The sequence below is a fragment of the Grus americana genome, chromosome 3, assembly GCF_028858705.1.
Source record: "Grus americana isolate bGruAme1 chromosome 3, bGruAme1.mat, whole genome shotgun sequence".
NCBI classification, from domain to species: Eukaryota; Metazoa; Chordata; class Aves; order Gruiformes; family Gruidae; genus Grus; species Grus americana.
In genome coordinates this window covers 2,016,249-2,038,743 of record NC_072854.1, presented here as the reverse complement: position 1 = coordinate 2,038,743, position 22,495 = coordinate 2,016,249, and the positions used below count along the sequence as shown (strand labels likewise).

The window sequence follows — 22,495 nt, the reverse complement described above, 5'->3', positions numbered from 1 at the left end:
GCTTAGCGTTGGACTTCCCAATAAACCCACTAAGACGTGAGTGCACGCAGTCTCCCGCAGTAGGAGTGCTTATACTATCACAACTGTTCGCTTATGTGAGTGGGCGCCAAATTACTCAACTTTCACAAGCTACAACCCATCTCTCAAGCGCCGAGCTTGGAGCCTCATCTCCTCCTCTGTCTGACTTCTAAGGGAGGGAAGGTTTCTTTTGGCCGTCTTTGTTTTCTCCATCGTTGGTCCCAAGCCTCAGTGATGCTCTGTGGATGCCGGATCAGCATTAACTTTACTTTCTGATATCTGGGTAGGGCTTCTGCAACAGTTCTCATTTAAAAGCAAGAACAGGATTGCTGAAATTCAAAAACTCGCTGTTTAAGGACTCTCTGGTGCCTTGGCGTAGATTTTGCCAATGTTAGACCTTTCCGATGTAGGGTAAAAATGGATTATGCCAAAGTCGGGGGTTTTTTTTTGTTCTCTGTTATTTTTTTAAGTATGTTGACTTTGCCACCAGACCCTGCTGTTTGTGAATCAAAGGGTACATTTCCTCATGAGCCATAATGGTTGCTTAGTGAATTGATTTTTGCCAGCATGTCTTCCCATTTAGCACTCAGCCCTCTTTCTGAGGTGTATTAGGGATGGATCGGTGAGCATTTTTATTTTGAAGTCTACCCATTTGAAATTCATCCATGCAACTTCATGCTATTTTAGTTGAGTTTTGAACCCAATAGGTGGCTGGAAATCTGTATGTTTCCAAGCTTAATGTTTTTCTCCTATACAATTTTTTTTCTCCTCCCTTTCTTTTCGTAGTGTCGTGATGTAAGGACAAGAGAGGTTGGAATTCAAGAAATTCACCATAAAGTGAGACCATATCAGGTAAGATTGGTCTTTTTTTCTAGGAGCTTGTTTCGGACACAGTTTGTTACACGTTTTTTGGTGCGGAGGCGTTGGGACCCATTTGTTGCATGTCCAGTCCTGTGGTTTGCCTTTGTAGCTGGATCCAATTTTCCCTTTATTTTCGCAGCAGCTTTGGGTGTCTTTTGTTTGAGCACAGTCACATGTTGAAATTTATGGACCACTATGTTCAATAAACTGACTGCAGCCGGCAGTTATTTTGGTGTTCGCGCTGCTATAACAAAATAACTGCCTTCCCTTTTCTCCCTCCTCGTTACAAATTTGAATTTAGAAAATACCAGTAACACCGTGTGTGCGTGCTGAACAGGAACGAACATTTAGCAAGATGAGTTTACAGCCTTTTTTGTGAAGATGTGTGTTTATATAGGCAAACAGTATATGTATATATACAGTTCTGCACATGTATGTATATATTTATATGTGAGTAGATCCATTTAGCATACGACACATATGTTGTAGTTTTCCTTCCTAACATCCTTAAATAGTCTGCAAAAAGATTGCTGTGCTTATTTTATGGAAAGGCAAATGTTCACTTCTGAACTTCAAGCATCCAATTTAGGAAACTAATACTCCAGTTCACTGTAGTCACAAGGAGGGATCAATCCTTCCAGAAAGTGGTCAGGAGGTCCATGGCACCCAAGGAGATGAGCTTTCTGAGATCACACAGGGTCTGATCCATCTTACTATACATGTATTCTGTGGCTAATAAATCATACCCTGGAAGTATTCTCTTCCTGTTCCTTTGCTGACATTAAGGACGGACTGAAATGATTCTGGAATTTGTCCATCATGTATTGCCTTTCCTTTTAAACAAGAATTGTTTGGGCCAGGTACTGCCGCCCCCAGGTAGAAAGCTGAACCAGAATGATGCTTACGTACCTCTCTCCTCTTCTGTGCAGTGGGCACGTACTCGCTTTGTAAATGTGAGCCACGAAACTGGGGTTAGGCTTTCTGTGTGTCAGCACAGAGAGAGATTCCTAACAGAGGTCCTCTCACTTGTGCTTTGGAACCTCCACTGATTATTTAGGCTTCAAAAAGGCTCTGAGTTTGGTGCCAGGAGTTAAGTAGAATGAATATTCTGAGTTTAGCATCTGAAAGATGTTCTCACTTTGCAAACCAGAGATTACTAGGAGCCATATTCTGTTTTTCTCCTGCCATTATGCGACTTCAGATGGAGTGCAATACTTCCCATCTTGCAGAACGCAAATCCAGTATAACTGGACGTAACATATATAAATGTATAACAATCCCCAATAAATTATCTTGTTCTTACTAGATTTCTGCAAGAACTGAGCCTGTACAGACTCATTTGTACATAGGCCGTGCAGCCTTTGTGCTCTGCTCCTGTTAACTAATCTGCGGTCATCTCACGAAATATCTTCCAAAGATGTCTGTTGTCAGCAGCGCTAATCTAATTTAAATTGTAAATTTCTGGAGTAGTTAGCAAATAGCTTATCACAGGGTTTTCAAAGCAACATTATGTTGAAAATTCCCTTTGTTAAACTCATCTGTCTGAGTGGCAGGAGGATGTCATTATGTAGTCTTAGCAAAATTTATCGTGACAGCAAACGAGAGAAATATTCCGAAGATGGGATAATTTTTCATGCGCTTTAGACTAATGACAAGGTATGATGTTTTTCTTGGCTTCATGAGTAAACAATGTATCCTCTTGATAAGAGAGGCTATCGTGTCAGATCTAAAATAAATTAATCACTTGCTGTAATTAGTTACACTTTATGCAACTTCTTTCTGTTAAGGAGCAGTAGGCTGGATGTATTTTGATAATGCCGATGGTGTGTCTGCTTTTAAAAATATTTAAAAACAAAAATCAATTTGAAGTAGATTACTTGCCCATAGCTGGTTATTTACAGAGCTGTCTCTAAGCTGCCTTTTCAGTTAGTGGCGTTTCTCCATAGCAGCGGAAGGTATTTGCTTGCTCTCGGAATGGTTAAGGCTGCATAGCGCTACGTAATAGCCTTAAAAACGCTCTGGTGAATTGTTGCTGTAAAGAGACGTTGGATTGACAGTTTTTGAAAGGCAAGGGGCAATGACAGCTCTGTTACGAGTGGGAACCTACGTTAGTGTTAAAGTAGAAAGCGTAAGATGTAGAAGCTGCTGTTGCTGCAAAGCGGCGGGGGGGTTTGTATCAAGATAATGATCTCGATATAGAGCCTTAGTAGGAATAAGGCAGATTTTTTAAACTGGGAGTAGCTGGTTTAGGTTAAGAGTGTAATCTGCAACTGGGTTTTCCCTTTGTTTGTTAAAGTAAGTTTAAAACGGATGGTGACGGACATTTAGTAGGACTGCACACCGACTTGGTGATCCACCCTGGTGAGGGTTGTTCTTACCCGGCGCACAGGATGGTGTAGGGACAAGGGACCTCAGCATGCTGCCGCACCTAGCTCTGCACCAGCTGCCCAGGAGGTGAGTCAGGCTGGCTTTTGCTGCGTTTATACCAGTATCCCAGAAGGAAAAGGCTTTGTACGTCTCCCGAGTCCCTGAAAACCCTTTGAGGGGATTTCTGTATCTTAGGGTCCTCTGTGCCCAGGGAGGTGGGGAGGACAAAAGACTCGATCCAGTAGGGACTTTTCTGAGCAGGTCAGCTTATCTGGTACATGTTTATGGTGCTATAAAATGCACACAGTATAAAGCCTCCTAGTGAAGGTTCCCGTAGCTTTGCTTTGGCTCTGTCTACAAGTGGATGTGGGCATAACATGGCATGTAGTCCCTGCTGGAGGACAAGCAATGGAGCCATGTTTTCTACTTGTTTTGTCCTCAGGAGAATCCAGTTGTTCTGCAATCCTGCCATTTCGAACTCTTAGTATAGCTGTGTTTAACAATATTTTCTGCTTTTTTGATGCGTTAGCGGTAAGCTTTAACCTAACTGTTTTTCCACGTATGAAACTAACTGCCAAATCTGCGTATTTTTAAAAATCTCATATTCTTTTATTTTCCTGTACATTTCCATTTTACTAGAGGTATTACGTACCTGACAGTAGATCTGGATCAGTGTGTGTCACCCGTCCCGACACACAATCTGGAGTGGAGTTGTGCCCTTGGAGAACTTGGCACATCGCTAGACATCTGCTTGGGTGCTTGTGAGCTTGTACCCTGTGAGCTGTACGTCACTGTTGAAATGAGCCTCGCTTCTGTAGTCAGTAAGGGATTTAATTGTGAGCTGCGTTCACCCAGGCTTTGTCATGGAGTAGAGCAGGCAGGTGACAGAATCCCTTATGGCTTTTCTGTAAACAAATCTTTAATTCATGTATTTCTGGGTATTAGAGGATTTGCAGGAAAAATACTGAGGTCCTTGGCTTTAGTCTTTATAGTAGTACTGGGAAGAGCAAGATATACATAGGCATCAATCCTATACTCCACTGTTAGGATGTGATGGATGGAGAGCAGCCCTGAGGAAGAGGACTGGGGGTGTTGGGGGACAAGAAGCTCACCATGAGCAATGTGCACTGGCAGCCCAGAAAGCCACCCGTGTCCTGGGCTGCGTGTCCAGCAGCGTGAGCAGCAGGTCGAGGGAGGGGATTCTGCCCCTCTGCTCCGCTCTGCTGAGACCCCCCTGCAGTGCTGCGTCCAGCTCGGGGGTCCCCAGCACAAGAAGGACATGGAGCTGTTGGAGCCAGGCCAGAGGAGGCCACGGAGATGAGGCGAGGGCTGGAGCACCTCTGCTCTGGAGACCTCAGGCTGAGAGAGTTGGGCTGGTTCAGCCTGGAGAAGAGAAGGCTGCGGGGAGACCTTAGAGCCCCTTCCAGTCCCTGCAGGGGCTCCAGGAAAGCTGGAGAGGGGCTGGTGCCAAGGGCAGGGAGTGACAGGCCAAGGGGCATGGCCTGAAGCTGCAGGAGGGGAGATGGAGTTGGGATGTGAGGCAGAAATCCTTCCCTGTGAGGGTGCTGAGGCCCTGGCCCAGGTTGCCCAGAGAAGCTGTGGCTGCCCCTGGCTCCCTGGCAGTGTTGAAGGCCAGGTTGGATGGGGCTTTGGGCAAGCTGGGCTAGTGGAGGGTGTCCCTGCCCGTGGCACTAGGGGGGTGGGACTGGATGGGCTGGGAGGTCCCTTCCAACCCAAACCAGTCGGGGATTCTATGAAGTTTGTAACTGAAGCTGAATTTCAATTAGAGCAAGTCCCTTGGTTAGAGGCAGGAGTTGCTGCCCCCATTGGTCTTGCAGATATTATGAAACTCAAGTAACTCAGGTTTTAGGTTTCTGAGTGACAAACAGGTAAGTGTGTGGGTTACCAGCCCTTCTTGAAAGTTTGCGAATAGGGATAGAAGACTAGTTCTGTCCCACTGGCAAATACATTTCTATTAAAGTAGTTGCATGTTTTATCTTTAATATGACTGCAGTAACAGCAGTTCTTATCCAGTACTGCTAAAATCCATCTAGAATTAAATTGGCCTTTAAGAAAGCACTTCATGTTTTCTCTGAATCATAATAGTTTATGGATCCATGAAATTGGTTTTGGTCTGTTCAACATTTTGCTTAAATATTTTTAAAGTTTCTCTTTTCTCTTTTCCTCTTTGTATTCATCATCGCTTCTTCTCTTTGACCAGATTGAATTAGTTAGAAGAGATTATGTGGCAAATGGTGGCTGGGAGACCTTCCTGTCCTATGAAGATCCAGAGCAGGATATTCTCGTTGGCCTTCTACGACTGCGGAAGTGTTCAGAGGAGTCATTCAGACCTGAGCTGAAAGGAGGCGTTTCCATTGTCCGGGAATTGCACGTGTATGGGAGCGTGGTCCCCGTGAGCAGTCGGGATCCTTCAAAATTTCAGCACCAGGTACTCCAAGCCATCTTTATTTTTCATCTGTGCCTCTTTCTTGCACCCTCCTCCCCTTTCCCCAATATAATTGGAGAAGAATTTTGTTTAATACCTGAGATTCATTCGGTTGTTTTGAATACTAGTCTGCTGCAAGAGAGACTTGAATTTGAGCCCCTTCTCGCATTTCACGTGCTGCAATCGCGCTGCTTCTGAGTTTTTGCTCGTGTGATCATGTTTAGGTAATTGCAACTGCTCTGAGATAAAAAAAACCAAGCATGGCTGAATGCTGTCAGTGTTGCTTCGTGCCCATACAATGTCAGCTCATGTATGCTGGTGCTAATTTAATGACTTTTGAGTGCTAAGCATCTTTGGTTCTGAAGTATCTTCCCTTTGATACCCTGTACAGTACTTCTGACTTGACTGCAAACTGAGTAAAAACAAGACAAAGGGGATCCATCCATTGTGTCTTTTTATTTCCTTCTAAAATTGATCTTGTTCAATAGATTAATTTCATTTCTGAAATCAGAAATAATTACATATGAGAAGGTGAGATTTTATTTGGTACTACCCAGCTTTCTTTCAAAGGAACATTTACTGTGAATACATTCTTCCTACCAAAACAGAAGGCATCCAGCTTTGGTTCCGAGAGGTTTATCGGTTTGAGTGATTTGGTGAGACTCCTGAGTAAAGTCTCTTAGTTGGGTCTGACGCTTTTTTTGCTTCAGACATGCTTGTGAGACCATTTCATATAGATGTTAAAGCATGTGAAGAACGGAATGGAAAGCTGTGTTTCTAATTCCTTGCTGTGACTCGTATGAAAACGGCACATTATCCTTCTGCTGCATGTAACATGCTGTGGCTTGCAATGAGCAAAAATGTGAATTAAATTTTGCCCTGGTAGGTTTTGAACCTTTAGACTGAGCTTTTAGAAAAAGCAATCAGTTTGTCCTTTTTGCCAGAAGTGCTCAGGGCTGATGTTTTAAATTAACTTCCTTGTATTTATGAATTTTTCCCTGAGTATATGCATTAAGATGCAGTTTTTGCTAGATGCTGGTGATGTGTGACCATAAGGCAGTGGCGGGGGGCAGGGACAGAAAAGGGAAAAAAAAGAAAAAGAAGGGGATGTTTGCATTATAAAATAGTAAAATAGTTAACACTTAAAAATTTAGGAAGTAAAAAGTGCTCATCTTAAGTATTTGGGGAAAAAAAAAAGAAAATCAATTGAAAGTAGCCAACTACAAACATGAAAATAGGTTGCAAATTGAAATTTCATGGCATATGATGCACTCATGTTCATTCGGAATAGTCAGTGTTCAAGAGGTTAATCAGAAAGTGTTCTTCACAGTTGCAGGGGCAATTTCTGATTAGAAGGCCATTTTAGAATGAAGATTTCTGTGTGTTATTTAAAAATGCCTGTAAGTGTTAAGTGTTTTTTAGAATTAAATCACATCTGTTTCAGTGTCGCCACAGCCCCATTCTGTGCATCTTGTCAGGAAAAGAGAGGAACAAAGCCGAGTATCATTCCTGCATCCTAATGTTAGGAGTGAATTAATCCGATCGATTATTCCCAGATATATAGGACAACAAAGTTGCTAAATAGAGTGGAAAGGCTACTCCCTTATTTTGCAGCATTATTGTGATTCCAGTAGCAGCCCTGCTGTGCAAGATATCCAAACACAGAGGCATGGAACTGGGCCAGAATATTAACGTGTTCTTCTGCAATTCTTTTTCATTTGGCATTCCCTGCGTCACAAGCCGAGCCTAGGAGAGCGGTACAGAGCTTGAGCCTAGCCTAGGTCTGCGAGGGTCACGCAGCATTTGGGTGCAGCCTTTGTGGGTAGCCCTGACAAGCCCTGCGGTCCCTGCATGCCTCAATTCTTCATCCTGAAACGGGATGGGGAACAACTCCTGACTCCTGCAGGGGTTGTGGAAATAAAGATTGTGAGGCGCTAAGGCAACACGTAGATCAGAAAAGCGACCAGCAGCAGGGCTCGTCCGTGGGTCTGTAGTGTCTGACCACGTCTGTTTTGACTGATGTCCCAGTCAGAATAGCACTGGGATTCTTCAGCAATTGCGCAGTGTAGGCAATTGCATCTGGCGTGTGTGCTCTGGCTTTGTTTAATTCCCTAGCACAAACCCAGGTCTAGTAAGGTAGCCGTTAGGATGGGAGACTGTTGTTTAGGGTCAGTTATCCTGGTAGGATAGACTTGTTCGGCGCCAGGAATTACGGGATGCCTACCAAGTTGACTTACCATCAATGGATTTAACTTCAGTCTGTTCCTGCCATTGAGAAGCAATCAGACACTAGAAGTGCCTGTGAATAATTTCATGATCAGAAAAAAAAACCCTGAGAAAGCTCCGCTGTAAAGCTCCGTGTTGGTACACCTCTTCTCAAGCCTTCTTCTGCAATATTTAGCAATATTTCTGATCACAGGATCATTCTTGTGCCAAAAATATGAGTCTTTTGGAACTGTACTAATGCTTACGTTCTGACCTTGCTTATGCTTTCTATTTTTACACAACTTATCTTTGCTTCCTGTTATTTCTCCCATTATAGGGATTTGGTATGTTACTAATGGAGGAGGCAGAAAGAATAGCCAAGGAGGAGCATGGGTCATGGAAAATTGCTGTAATTTCAGGTACCTTTGCTTTATCCCTTTTTTTTTATATATATATATCTCTCTCTCTCTCTTAATCTGAAAATAAAACCGCTGCAGCCAGCACCACTGCTGTGAACATTCATCGTATTAGGTAAAAAATGAGCATCAGCAGATGCTTCTTCGTAACAGAGTCAAATTCCATCGTAGCTTTGTCTGGACAATACTATTACTGTAAGCAGCATACCAGGGGACACGCTGCGGGGAACCATCCTGCTCTTAGCGCCGACGGAGACAGACTGCATGACCATGGGTGTCTTCCTCCTCCAAACGCTGCTATTTCTGACCTCACTGATTCGGCCCCGTCGCAGGTTGTTATTGTCGAGGGCTGCTTTCTAGGGCTTATGAGGATAGAAAATTGCCGGCCTCCATTTTAGAGTCTTTCTGCAAGTACTGTCATTAGGGGTGGACAGATGTGCTTTTAGGATACATTAAGCATTATCATGAAGGAGGGAGCTATATAAGAAAGAGCTGCAGCCCTTTCTCCTATTTCAATTTCAAGGCATTGTGACTAAGAGCGGGATCAGTTTGTCGTGTGTACGTGTGTGTGAAGTCAAGGTCGGGACTACCTTTGCGCCTTAATTTGTCTTATATTAGCAGTTACGGTAGCTATAGGAAGCTTTCACAGGCATATAGGGTATATAACTGGGGAAGCTGGCGGATTGTGTGGGAAGAGAAACTCTTGTTGGTGTAAGATTAATGTATCCTGGGGGACTTAGAATAGCTGTAATATAGATGTTTTTAAAAAAAACAACAATAATCTGCTGCTACCGCACCAAAAACCCCTGAAAAGCAGAAAAACCACAACTTTGATCCAGGCTGCTGAGTGCTGAAGCGAAGAGCCTTTCTGTGTGTTTCCAGCTGTGTAATGTCCCTGCATGTTGAAAAACCAAAGTGTGCCGTCTCGCCAAGTACTTGTGACAAGGGCAGGCAGTAGCCAGATGCTTAAAGATAATTCATTCTATATTCTCTGGACTCTCTATTTTTTTCTTTGCTTAAGACATATGCCAGTCCTGTTCCTCTGTTGCTGCTGCATGAGTGTAAATTTGAACTGGGGATTTCACATGGTTAAGAAACATCCATGCCACGTCACTCCTCGGTAAGGAGAGAGGTGAAAGCAAAAAGGGTTTCTTTTGGTTTTGCTAGTAGCATCTTGGCTTGGGATGCGCGGAGAGAGGAGGTCGCAATTCCTCTGTGTTAAAGAACGCTTGAGAACAGAAAGCGTACAGCAATTACTAAAACATGATTTGTGAAAGCATTTGTGTTGCTTATTGTAGCTGTATTTTAGCAAACTGATGTGAAGAATATATTCTTTGCATCGAGATCCAGTGCAAGAAGTCTTGTTTTGCTGCTTGCGCAGTTTGTGGCGTTTTACTAAGACCTTATTCCCTTCCTCACCACCACCACCCTGGAGCGCAAAGTACAACATGGTACAATTTGTCTTGGAATACAAAATACTACAGCATCTGCAAAGGGCCACAAGTTTTCCAGCCGTTTCCTTGGAGATGTTACCACTTGAATTTCAGTTCTCCCGTAGGTTTTATCTGAAATAAAAATGCAGTCAGAACTTCTTTCTGCATTGGAGGATGAACTTGGTTTTGCTAATTTTGGTTTCAAAATAGATTTTTAATTTGGGAACCCATTGCAAGGTTAGGTCTCCACCATACTGTGAAATTTGGACTACGTTTTAGAGAGAAGCATGTAAGGGAAACCTGCTTTGAAGATGTCTCTCACAGGACTCTATCTCATTAGTACTGCATGCTTTTATGAATGCCTTGTTGCAGTGTTCTGTTTAACAGTGTCCTTTCTTCCACAGTATTTTCCAGTCTTGCATTTAATGGCTACATCGGTACTAGTTGACTAAATAGTGCCAGAACATGCAAACTGCCTCTGCAGGGAATGGTCCCTGACCCGTTGCATACACTCTGCGTGCGTGGGGCAGTGCCGAAACCTTCTCAGGGCTCCTGCTAGCAAAGTAACAAAGTGAATGGTTGAATTTCTGTACTCTAACAATTTTTAGGAAAGTTACGTCTCAGTAGCAAACTCTCTTTTTGTTTTCTTCAGTAAGAAATATATGTGTTTTTAAGATAGGACGGGCTTATCTCTAAGATCAGTTCAGGTTCAGCTCTGATTAGAAATTAGCAGGGGGATTGTCTTCCAGCCCAAACCATTCAAATGATTCCATGATCTTCTGTAACTTTCCCTACCCTGGCTTTGAGTAGGGGTATCTCATACCACTTGGTTTAGCCCATTTCCTTGGGACGCCAAACGACTGGGCGCTCCCCGGTATCCTGCTGTATGCCAGAGCCTTGCTTCGTACTGTTGATCACTGAAGATATTTAACTCAAGCCAGAGTAAGGTAAATTCAGATAAAAATATGTATGTACAACATAAAAGCAGGCAATACAGTTACAAGTGGTTATGAAAAACAGGAAAGAAAGGGGAAAAAACCCACCCACCACATGACTAATCTGCTTTTAGTGAGGTTACATTAGAAATGCCTCTCTCCTGTCCAGCTGATTTGCTGCCCATCCTGATCAAGGTAGTATTCAACATTTCCTGACATCTCAGGCTGTGTCCATTAGAGCCTCGCTCATCAGAAACCTCTTTCCTCCGTGGCAGAGCGTGTTAGCTGCCAGAGCCAATTTTCCTTTTGTCCAGGCTCCCTGGAGAACTTCAGGCATCATCTTTTCCCCTCCGCTTGCTTCCTTCCCACGTATAACCTAGTCAATACTCTTAATTAAACGTTATTTCTCTGCCTTGCAAATGTCCCCTTCGTTAGGTCAGGTGTCGTCTCTTGTGCTTGCCCGTTTCTTGCTTCAAGGAGGGCTAAAACTCCTTCCCCCTCAGCGGTGAGTCAGTGGCGTATTTCAGTGTGAAGCGTTCGCATTTTTATATTCTCTATCAGGCAGTACTGTAAAAATCACTTGATACAAACATGCAAATGGGAAACAAGTGAGTAATTCATGATTGCCTCCTGATTAAGATCGGTAGGACCATAATAATCGGTTTGGGGTGACTGATCCCAACATCTTTCTCCTAAGCATGCTGCAGCAGCCAGGAATCCACAATCGCAAGGCTGTGAATAGAAATTAAACTAATACCACCTGTTTTCTGTAGTCTCCATGAGAGATAAAATTGTTCATTACAGTCGGTGACTCATCTCCCAGTCTGTTGGTGCTGCTCGAGCACACTGTCTCATGTGTTTAAGGGAACTGTGCTACTCTTGCCTTCGCCTTTTGCAGTTAGGGAGAAAACGGAGGTTCAGAACTTTCTAAAAGTAAACCCGATGCATCACAGCAGTGTTAAATTCACCTGCGATCAAGAACATTACGGGGAGAGAAACTGAGCTGGCGTATAAATCAGAGGTAAACTTTCAGGGCGCATTCAACGGTACTCTAAAGCATCCTAATTTCCTCATGTAAACAGCCTTTTGGTCACCCTAGAAGTAATAAATTACTTGAGCAATCAGCGTCTCATAGTTCATATTGGATGTTGATTCATGGGCTGCCTTGGAGATTGCCAACTGCCAGGGTGTACTCGGGAGACCTTAGGACGAGACTCCCAAGTATTGCTGGGAGGATTGATGGCGTTTGGGAGGGCTCCCGGGAGTTTTCCTTCCAGCTCTGGTTGGTTATTTTTAGAAATGCCAATCTTACTAGCTATTAATAAGAGAAGTGGTCCAAGATAAGTGGAAATATGGGAATGTTAATGAATTGACTCTCTGATGTTTGTCTGCTTCAGATTGATGGCCTTTGAAAAAAAATTAATTAGGGGGATTTGGAAGAAGCCAAGGATAAACCTGTACTAGGGGATTGGTGCTGTGGAATAGCTGCTGTGTACAATCCTCTAGTTCGTAATGAACTTCAATTTTGAAGGTTTAATAATGTAACAGCTTTGAAAACAGGCTTGATAGCGTATTAACTGGGATTTTGGCGCAGGCGTGAACAGGAATATCGCTGTCCTTAAGCAAGGACGCTTCTGCAACAGCCAGCATTCTGCAAGGGTGTTCTGGTAGGAAGCTTTATATTTATATATACAAATCATCATATACCTTACAAATACAGATTTATAATGTGGCCTAACTTCTGCGTAATACAGACCAGAGGCTTCCACCTGTCTTGCATCCGTCCCAGCTGAGCATTTTTTGGGAAGCTGGAACCTATCTTGATTTGTTAAAGGCTTTTGCGTGGTCTCCGTCTGCAGGAGCTTTCCTTGGAGCGGGCAGAGGAAGAACCAGTAAGACAAACCCTACGCAAAGTCTAGGGAGCAGGAGTTAAATGCGTGGGGATACCCCCTTCATGCTGTTTCCTTTTTTCTACAACCCTTTCCCCAATCTCAACCCAAACTGTTCCCAAGTTTATGAAACCCAAACAACTAAAAACCCCACAAATTCTGAAATTAGATTGGGTAGGAAGTATTTAGAAATCAGATTGATGACAAAATGAAGGTGATTTCCATCCTAGTGACTTGTAATACAAGCATGTATAAATAGCTTTGAATCAGAGCTGTGAGCAATAGCAGTTTTCAGGGATTTAAAAATAAATATCGTTTTCTTTCATGGGAATCTTCCTCTCTGACTGGCACTGTTCGTACACTGCCCGCAAGTGATAATCCTCCTTTTCAAGGCTGCACCAGGGGTTAAGGGCTTAAAGCTTGTTCTTAGTCAGGCTTCAAGTGCAGAATTCGTTGAGTTGTGGGGTTCATCTTTGTTGTGTTTATAACCCAAATTTGGCGCACGCTTGCAGTCCAGCTTTTCAGCTGCTGCTTTAGCTGAGAATCTACTTCTGGCTTAAGGCAGGCTTATCTCCGGTGTGCTTTCTTCGTCTTTACAGGCTGTGATAGAAAGACTAACGCTCCTCCCTGGTTTACCAGTCTCACCTTGCCATCTGGGTAGCATTCTGCACCTCATCAGCTGCAATCACCCTACCCGGCGCAGGGTGAGGACCTATCCCTGCGTCATGGGCGGACTTATTCATGAGACACTGAGCAGATTTTCCTTTAAAAGCACATTCAAACCAGGACTGCACAAATGTTATCAGTTCCTGCGCTTCTTCAGAGCACATTAGTTAGCAATCCTAGGAAAAAAAAAAAAAAAAATTTAGAGTTTCCCAACGGACTCTTTCCAAAGCATTTTGTTCTCCCTGCCGTTCTTGGAGTAAAGAGGTTCAGCTGAACCTGTCTTCTCTGCTCTTAGGAATATTTAATTTACGGACAGAAAAGGAAAAACGCAGCAGGATTTAACAGGAGTGCTGTTGCTTATAAGGACAGTACCTAAACCCATGCAAGGTTACTTTCAAACAATGGAAAATCTGAGGTCCCCTGCATCAGGCACTCAGGAGTCATCACAGGCAATGAACCGGGGAATGATGCAAAAGCCAGCGAGGCTGTACAGCAGCTGCCTCGTGGTCTGTGTAGTGAAATATCACTTCATTTGAAGAGGACCGGTGGGAGAACTGCATTTCATCGACTGTGGATTCAGTGACAAATGCACTAGGAGCACATTCGTAAGGGAAGATGAGCGCTTGCAAGCCAGGTTAGGAAGGGCATTTTGGATTCTGGCAGCACATGGGGAAATTACGGTACCGATGGGATGGGAAACAATGTCGGCCGTAGATACTCTGGTTTCGTGTTGTGCGTGATGCTGTAGTTACACCTCTGGTATTGCCACTGTGCAGATTCTCTGCTCTATTTAAAGCTTGGATGCTAGTGATCCTGATGCTTTGGAACCTGGCTGGTAAGATTGCAAGGTCCATTCTTCCCCCAAAAGATGCAATCTGGACGTTTGACCAAACCAATCAGAATTAAATATTCACAATAACGAGGTGGGTTTGTGGCCTGCTTGCAAGGTTTCTGTGCAGAGCCAGAAGGGGTGCTGGTCTGCTCCTTAGCAGTAGGGAGGAGGTGCCCCCCTCCACCTAAATCAAAGAGCAAAGTAAAAAAGCGAGTGGCTTGTTTATCATGAAGTCGTTGCTCATTTAAGGTAATTTTCTGCATGAGTGGTGCCTTTCTACTCTTCTGATGTGAGTAGTGTATTAGTATGCAGGCTTGGGTAGCTGAATGGTAGACCCTGGAGGCATCACTCCATTATTCAGTGCTCTGGGGAGGTCTGATCTGAAATGTCTGTTTTTCCATTTTCCAGCATTTGTAATTGCATGTGTGTTTTCTTTGCCTTTTGTTGGTTTTGTGGCGTGTGTTTGTTGGGGTTTTTTTTGCTTTTAGTTTTACCTGCTTTGAATTTGCATCTTTTTTGTCTTTAAAAAAAAAGCCCCCCCAAACCTAAATTATGCTAAAACAATTTTAAACACATTACTCCTCTGATGTCCACAAGTCCTTAGGCACTGAAAACATGAGGCACCTTGGTGTTTGAGGCTAGTGGACGAGCTCGTAAACTTGCTGAATTTATAATTGTTTCTTCCTTTTTGGCAATAGCCAATGCTTGAATTCTGTATTCAGGATTTTCTCTCCTTTTGGTCTGATCATGCTACTCCAATCCCTAACGAAGCTTTCCCTTCCTGTCCTCTTTTACCATTCAAGTTACAGACCTGTATCTCTTTCTGTTTGGGGTGGGATTTTTGTGAGCTCTGTTTTGAGGCTCTATCTCCCATTTTGCGGTCCGTAGGTGTTGGCACTTGCCAGGGTCCCCTTTGGGAGCTGGTGGTGAGCGGTCCCGTGCAGTGACTTCAACTACAGGTTTTTTGTCAGAAACCGCGCGGCTTCCAGAGGATGATTTCAGACGAACACACGAGCTCTGCACTGATTCCCTGCATTCCTCCCATGGCGTACGTACGACGCAGCCTTCGTGCCTGTTGTCTCTTAGTCCAACTTGCAGCATATTCGCTTCAGACTCTGCCCCTGCCCAAAGACTACGAGTAGGCTGCAGCGGGCCGGATCAATATGTCATTTCTGACGCTGCCGATGCTGGGTGTCTGGGGAAGGGAGTAAATGCCGGGTAGGCATGCAAACATTTTTTTGGCCTCTGGCCGTTTGTTGCCCAAGGACTTCTGGAGTCAGAGAGGGTGCCTTTGTGTCTGATAGCCCTCGAGGGATTTTTCTGCCTTGCCAGTCTGTCTGCCTGTAACAACTGATAAACTTATCTCCCCGTCCTTTTCCATGAGATTTTTTGGGTCGGTTGTACTGCCTCGCCGGTGTACCTTGAGCCTGAGAGGAGTGATCATTCGGTCCAAGTGAAGGTGGATGAAGGACAGTCCTCCGTTAAAATCTTTCCTGTTGTCTCCTTGAGGGTTCCTATCGCCACTGTTTTGACTTTGCTGCTTGACATCCCATAATTAGCCCCTTCTGACCCTAATCCTGTAGCGAGTACTTCAAACTGTTTCTTTAAAACAGCACCAGTGATGAGTATGTGAAATGTAACATACAACAAATTCTGAAATATTAGAAGTCCTGGGTCCTCCCCCTCCTAAAGGACAGAAGCGTAGAGCTCCTGACTGGATGTGCTTAAACAAATTCATACGTTGTGGGTCCTTTGTGTTTCCTCTAAGCAGCAACTTACTTGTTCTGATGTCATCCTCTGATTTTGGTGGTTACCTTTGGCAATAGCAATGACCAGAGAAATTTGAGTTGGTGCTTTACAATTACTTGAAGCGCCAGAGCAATAAAATTACAAGACTGATACCTTTCTCTTTTAAAGTCTCGCAGTTACACTTTATACTGAAAAACATGTGGCAGAAATGTTTCCCTACCTCCTTTTAAAATAATCTTTGTGAACATAAATAATGTCTATGCAGGTGTAGTTTGGGGAAAGTTCCCATTTCGAGTATTTCTGTTCTTTTAATGCATGCGTCATCTGTTATAGCAATCTAGGAAAGCTGGAGAGAGGCTGTAATCAGCAGGTCTGCAGAGACAGAAGGGTGCGAGCGAGCCAACGTAGCAGCACACACATGTTCAAGATCACTCATGAGGACTTACTGCCCCTGGAAGTGCCCAGCACTGCTGGCCAAGCCCGGGTGCTTGCCCGAGGAGGGAGAAAGCCACACGACCCAGAGCTGAGCCAGCGATGGGATCTGCTCAGTGCTGCTGTCTTTCTGGTTGGGCTTCGTGGCCTTCATGTCTCTACCTTGAAGACCGATACCTGAGCGGCTCTGGCCAGCCCGTGCCAACACGCAGCTTAGCAATAACCGACACAAGACGTCCACGCGTCAGAGCTTGCCTGCGCCCGGGCAGCCTGGCTCTACACCGCGCTCCTCCTGGCTCCGAGTACGCTCTGGGCTGTTATGCTTTGCTAGCTCCTCGCCAAGTCCTTAATCTCCTGCTCCTCTTTGTGAGAAGCGTTGGGGCTGTGCCAAACTCACATCCTGTCCTGGCACCAAAATATCTTGCTTTGACTCCGCACGTAACATTGCTGTTGGAGTTTTTTTGTGAGTTTGGTTTTTTTTAAAAGGATATGTCTCCTGCTGTCTTAGGGATAGCGGCTGGCGTTACGTGTGGATTTTCAATGCTATCATCTCCAAACCTCTAGTTGTACTGTCCACCACTGCGTCTGTGCGCCCTTCACACGTGCGAGAAAGCCACTTTCCTCTAAACTTTACACCGCTGGCACGTGCAGAGCACAGGTAGCTGCCTCCAACTTCATTTTCTATGGACACAGCAGAGGGTGGTGGTTTCGGTACCAGTGGCATTTAACAGTACATGGCTTATTTATTTTGACTCCGTAACCTGAGTTTCTTGTATGAAGGTACGATGGAGCTGCCGCTGAGTATTCCCTTTACAGCAGAGGAATTGAAGGTAACGAGCTATTGAGTAGCTGTCTCTATCCCTCTCTACCTAGCCTAAATCAGCTGCCAAAAGGAGAAGGACAGCACCTTCATACTGCCGTGTCGTCCTTAAAGGGTTGGCATCTCACTGACTGTCCTTGACGAGCGTGCGGGTCGCAGCAGGGGACCTACCTCCTTGGTTTAGTGAATCTGAAAGCTGAGATGCTGTAGGTGAGGCTGCTGGCTACTCCAAGGGCAAGGACCAGGAATGCACAGACCAAATATATATGCGCTCTAAGACTGCAAATTGCTTTTCAAACACGAAAAGCTAGCTCTATAAATACAGTGCTGTTGCACGGAAGAGCTTTTTTGGCTGCAGTATCTGCTGTGACGTCTGTCAGCGTTATCTGTTTATGCTGGCATTAGAAAAGCAGACTAGCTTGGCTTGTACCAACAGGATTGTCTCCTTATCTCTGTACAGAAGACGCTTGTTCAGGGTTGGGGGATGAGATTGAATTCCCCTATCGCAGGTGCTTGCCCTGTTCGAATCGGATGCACCGAGGCCCATTAATAAGCACCCTTTCCTTTCTCCGTTAAACTGCAGGCATTTTGTCACCTGTGCCTACGCCATCTCTAGAAGCCTTTAAACGAGCCTCATTGGTAATTTACTCCCAAGACTGGAGAGGTGTCTGGAACCGCAGCCAAATCCGCACCAGCACGCTTCATCTTTTGAAGCGGTAGTTTAATGTCTCCCTGCAGCGAGATTTCACTGTAGCCTCGCTCCATCCCGGTGACGTAGCAGCCTTATCACGGCGGTGTGGAGGTCTGGCACCGCTGCCGTTCCCCTGCTATAAGCTAATTACTATGCGGCAAGATGATCAGTTTTCCCCCAGACCAGGTTTCTATTTGTGTTCTGTCAAGTAGAAAATTAACATGGACACAGGCCAGGGATGTTTCACGCCTGAGTGCGCCGAGGCTGAAGGTGGCGATGGGAAGGCAGGATGGATTTCTGAATGGTAGGCGTGGAGGATCAGGTGATGTCAAGCGTCGCCGGCCCGCTTCATTAGCTGGATCATCAGAGAAGTCGAGTAGCTGGGGAGAAGCTGGAGAAAAATCGCCCATAGCATGCACAGCCCTCATTAACCGCCCATCTCGGTGTGCTTTGTTCAGAACTAAGCTGAAGGGTATTTCTGCAGAGCAGGTAAGCGGTGCTGTCTGCAAAATTTGGAAGCGAGAGGCTAGCTGGTAGTGACTTATATTAACTGTATTAATTCGTTATATGCCAGACTGGAGCCTTTTTAGGACCTCCTTGCACTGCAGAGATGCAAACGTAATTGATGTTCGAGTGACCCTCTCCGCTTGTGTTGCTGCTGGGTCCAGACAAGCACATGAACTTGTAGGAACCCTATCAGCAGCTTGCAAGAGGGACAATAGAGCAAAACCAAGAAGAGATCATAAAGGATTTTTCCCTGCCCAGTCATTCTCGCTGTAGCACTATTTTTCTTCAGTGTTTTGATGCTTTTTATTAAAAATACCTGTGGTAATAACTTTCAGGTGGAGCCACCCAAACTGCTGAGTGTGCCTGTTGCGTACAGGAACACATTGCGGGGATTCCTGGTAGGCACCTGGGGTCTTTCTGCTCTTTTCTCACATTACTTTTACTCACCAGAAGCGATTCACGTCTGATGTAGCAATCTGCACTATTAAATTGTAGATCTACAGGAATCTTTTAAGTTGTTCTTTGGTACAGAGACATCATATTTCTAACACTAATGATCTCATTCTTGTTCTGATGAGTAAGAGGGAGAGTTCAGAGGAGAAGGCTGGTTTCTGACCCCTGCACTGGAGAGGTACCGAAACAGATTCCTGAAGCCATGTGCTGTGTCTTTACGCTGAAGGTGGTGAAACACTGGCACAGGTTGCCCACAGAGGTTTCCCATCCCTGGAAATGTCCAAGGTCAGGTTGGATGGGGCTCTGAGCAGCCTGATCTGGTTGAAGATGTCCCTGCTCATGGCAGAGGAGTTGGACTAGATGACCTTCAAAGATCCCTTCCAACCCAAACCATTCTGTGGTTCTGTGATAAAGTAGATATATGGGGACGCTGCTGATTTAATGACTGGTAGGCTCACTCTCAAGATTGCTGAGTGTTTCTTCAATGGCGTTTAAAATCTCCATAGGAAAGAAAATCGATCGTGAATGCCTCACATGCTTGGTGAGTCATCCTAAATCCCCGAACTCCCGGTAATACCTTACCAGCTGGGTTGGATATTTCAGCAACCATCTCTGGAAGAAGCCTCAAGACATTACGTAGCCTGTAGATCTAAAATCTTGCAAACATTTAACCCAAGAAATTTGGGGTTGAGTAACAGACACATTTCACTGTCCCCATCTCTCTCAATCCTCAGTAGCAGCACTTTGTTAAAGTGTAAGAGAAGCTCTTAAATATCTAATTTTGCTTGGTTTAGGGTCAGAAGATCTGTCACCTCTGGCTTCATCTGTCACAGTTAAAGGTGGTGTTGGCGTGGTGGCTTTCTCTCTCCTGACAGTGGATGCTTTCAGTGCAGCTGGGTTTGGGCAGGCCTGTGTAGTCATTAATGAAATATTGCTTCTATAATAAAGAGATCAATGAGATGTAATCTCACCATCTGGAAGCTTTAGGATGGGTCTTGGCTGCAGACTTGCCATTTAAAAACAGGGCATCTCCTGTGTGCGAAGAGGGACCCCAAAAGTTGAATGATGCAAAATCAGTTCTTTAATTTTACCATTTATTTAATTGTTTTTATTTAAAAAAAAAAAAGTTATTGGCGAGAGTCTTGGGTTTGAGATTTGGCCTTAGAACAAATCAGAAAATCCCCGAGCGATCCATTTCTTAATGATAAAGCTTTTGCTTTTTGCTTCACCAACACACAAATTCTGCAGTGTGACAGGATAGGAGGAAATACGGTATAGCTGCTTTGTTTCAGTAAAGCTTCACGAGCAGTTCACTAAATTTATTCTATCAAGGTACTATAATCCTTACAAACAAAATACCTTTCCGGAGCGGGGCTGGTGCATCTGTACCCCACAAAGCACTCGAGCGTGCCAGGCTCCCACCCTGTAGTGTCACCCCAGAAACTTCCCCCTTAAATAGTATTTGGTGGGTTTCGGTGTTTCGCAGACCTCCCCCAGCAAATTAGTAGAACTGGTCTCTCTTTCACCTTGAAATTGCCGGTGAGTCAGTGTGGCTGCTGTTACAGCTCGAGTTGACCTTTAAAGTTGAGGTGGTTCCTCTGAAGTAATTGCTGATGCTCCATCTGCAGCCGGGGACAGGGGTAGGACAGGTCCCTGGACCTCGTTTGCTAGATTAGAGATCTGTTTGAAAGGACTAAAGGTAAATGAGGGGCTGCTGCCTTTCATGTGGGAGATGCAAAAGAGGAAGAAAAAGAGTTAAATTGGCCAGGTCCTAGACCATGCCATTCTAGATTTAAATCGAGTTAAATTAAATTAAATTAAAGCTGTACTGTATAAAGAGTTAAGTTGCAAAAGGGAGAGTCAAGGTCTCCTGTGCTGTTTACGCAGTGTGGTTTCTTCCTTCGTTTTTATTTATCAAGCCCAAGAGCTGACCACAAGTTGGAGGAAGGATCAGTTCTATCAGAAAGGGACTGCATCTCTTCGTTCGCATCAAATCCAGAGCGGGTTGAAATGGAGCAGGGATTGCTTTTGCGTGGGAGGCTGGGGCTGCTGGAGATATTCAGGGCTTTTTGCTTGTGGGGCACGGCTTCAAAAACAATCCAGTCTTGAATCTGAAAGGCCATCAGTGTTTTGCAATAGGGAAGTGAGCTGTTGAGCTGATGAAGGGAGACCTAGGCTTCAAAACCCTTTTTTTTTTTTTTTTTTTATCACCGACTTGCTTTGTGATTTCAGACAAATTACCCAGCTGCCTGGGATCTTGGCTCTTCTTCTGGGACGTGGCGATGACAGCACCTCCCTGCTAGACAGAGGTGTTGTGAAAATAGTAATTTAAAATCTCTGAGAAGCAATCCGGGCAGGAAGTAAGCACAACTTGCATTTGACAGGAAAAAAAGAAATGAGGTTTTCGGGTGCAGATTTCTCTTCCAGGTCCAACAAAGAGCAACCCACAGACTACGTACAGGTTAGGCACAGTTGCTCTTAGTGGCTTTGATGCTGCTAATCATTTAGCCCGTACTAGAGACAGGATTATGAAATGCGTCACACGCAGCAATATTAACAATTGTGTAAGTCCGTAAAGATATGTTTAAATCACAGCTCTAACTGCGATGCTGATTAGCTCTTTGTGGTTCCTGCAGCAGGAGGAGGTCAGGAAACACTGAACTCTCCCGTCCCCGGGTTTAGTCCCTCCAGAGACTGGAGAAGCACATGGGGGGAGTCGCTCTGCGGCGAGAATGCTTCAGGCCCCGGCGCTGCCGTGCGCTTATGGGTACAAAAAATTATCAGAGTTTCCAGTGCTCCGTTTTTAAAGTATGTTTATTGAAATAAAAATATTTACAATTATCTTTTTTAAAAAAATAATAAAAATATCACATTCCTATTTTCCATTCGCATTGCCTGGATTACGTTTTCTGATGGCTGCCAAAGTATTAGTAGTTCTCAGTAATTCTCAGCAGAATCTGTTGTTTTAAAAGAAGAGTGAGCATGTTTGTGTTTCCTCTCTATGATAACTTGAAAATTGGGAGTCTTGTGTTTGTATGATACTGGGTAACATTTCCAAAAGCCCCTACTTCTGAGTTTCATAAGATGTTTATCTCTCAGTATCTTTAGGAACTTTTGGGAAATGAGTCGTCAATTATCTAATCTTAAAAAAAAGATAATAAAAAAAAAATCTTTGCTGCAGGGATTGATGTAAGGATTGTTTCTTGGTTTCTTAAATTAATATTTTTTTTCTAATTGCTCTGACGTGCCCACGTTTTCTCAGCGGTGTTAAGAATTTTGTTTTTTTTTTCTCTTTCCTCGGTGCTGATAAGGCGTTTTGGTTATCTCAAATCCTTTGCCTTTTCCCCATTGTTACCGTCCTCTGCGGTCGGTTGGTAGTGATTCACAGGAAACAGCCGCATGTTTTCCCTGAAGATAAAATCCAGCATTGTGAAAAGCATGAATGCCAAAGCAAACTCATCGGAGGTCACGGATGGATCTGCTGTGCATTCTTAACTCGTGCATCCGTTCAGAAATGTGGCGTGTGGTTTTTCGGTCAGCTTCCAGTACACGATAGACAAGAAGAAGTTCTTTATCTTATTTTCCTACCATTCTTATGTGTTTGGAAACTTTAGTTTTGACCTGGTCTAGTGGAGGGTGTCCCTGCCCATGGCAGCAGGGTTGGAACTAGATGATCTTTAAGGTCCCTTCCAACCCAAACCAGTCTGTGAGTCTGTGACCCTTTGTCAGATAAGCAGGTCTTGCCAACTTGAAGAGCAAGGGCTTGCTCCAAAGC

At 44.4% G+C, this 22,495-nt stretch overlaps 1 protein-coding gene across 1 annotated transcript in view; it reads left to right on the top strand.

The window, feature by feature from the left end:
* ELP3 (elongator acetyltransferase complex subunit 3) overlaps positions 1-22,495 on the top strand; it is an 89,379-nt gene that overhangs the window by 59,381 nt on the left and 7,503 nt on the right. Inside the window, exons 12-14 of the mRNA XM_054820511.1 lie at positions 805-870; positions 5,468-5,695; positions 8,235-8,316. Of these exons, the coding sequence (XP_054676486.1) occupies positions 805-870; positions 5,468-5,695; positions 8,235-8,316 (376 nt within the window). The remainder of the gene's footprint in view (positions 1-804; positions 871-5,467; positions 5,696-8,234; positions 8,317-22,495) is intronic.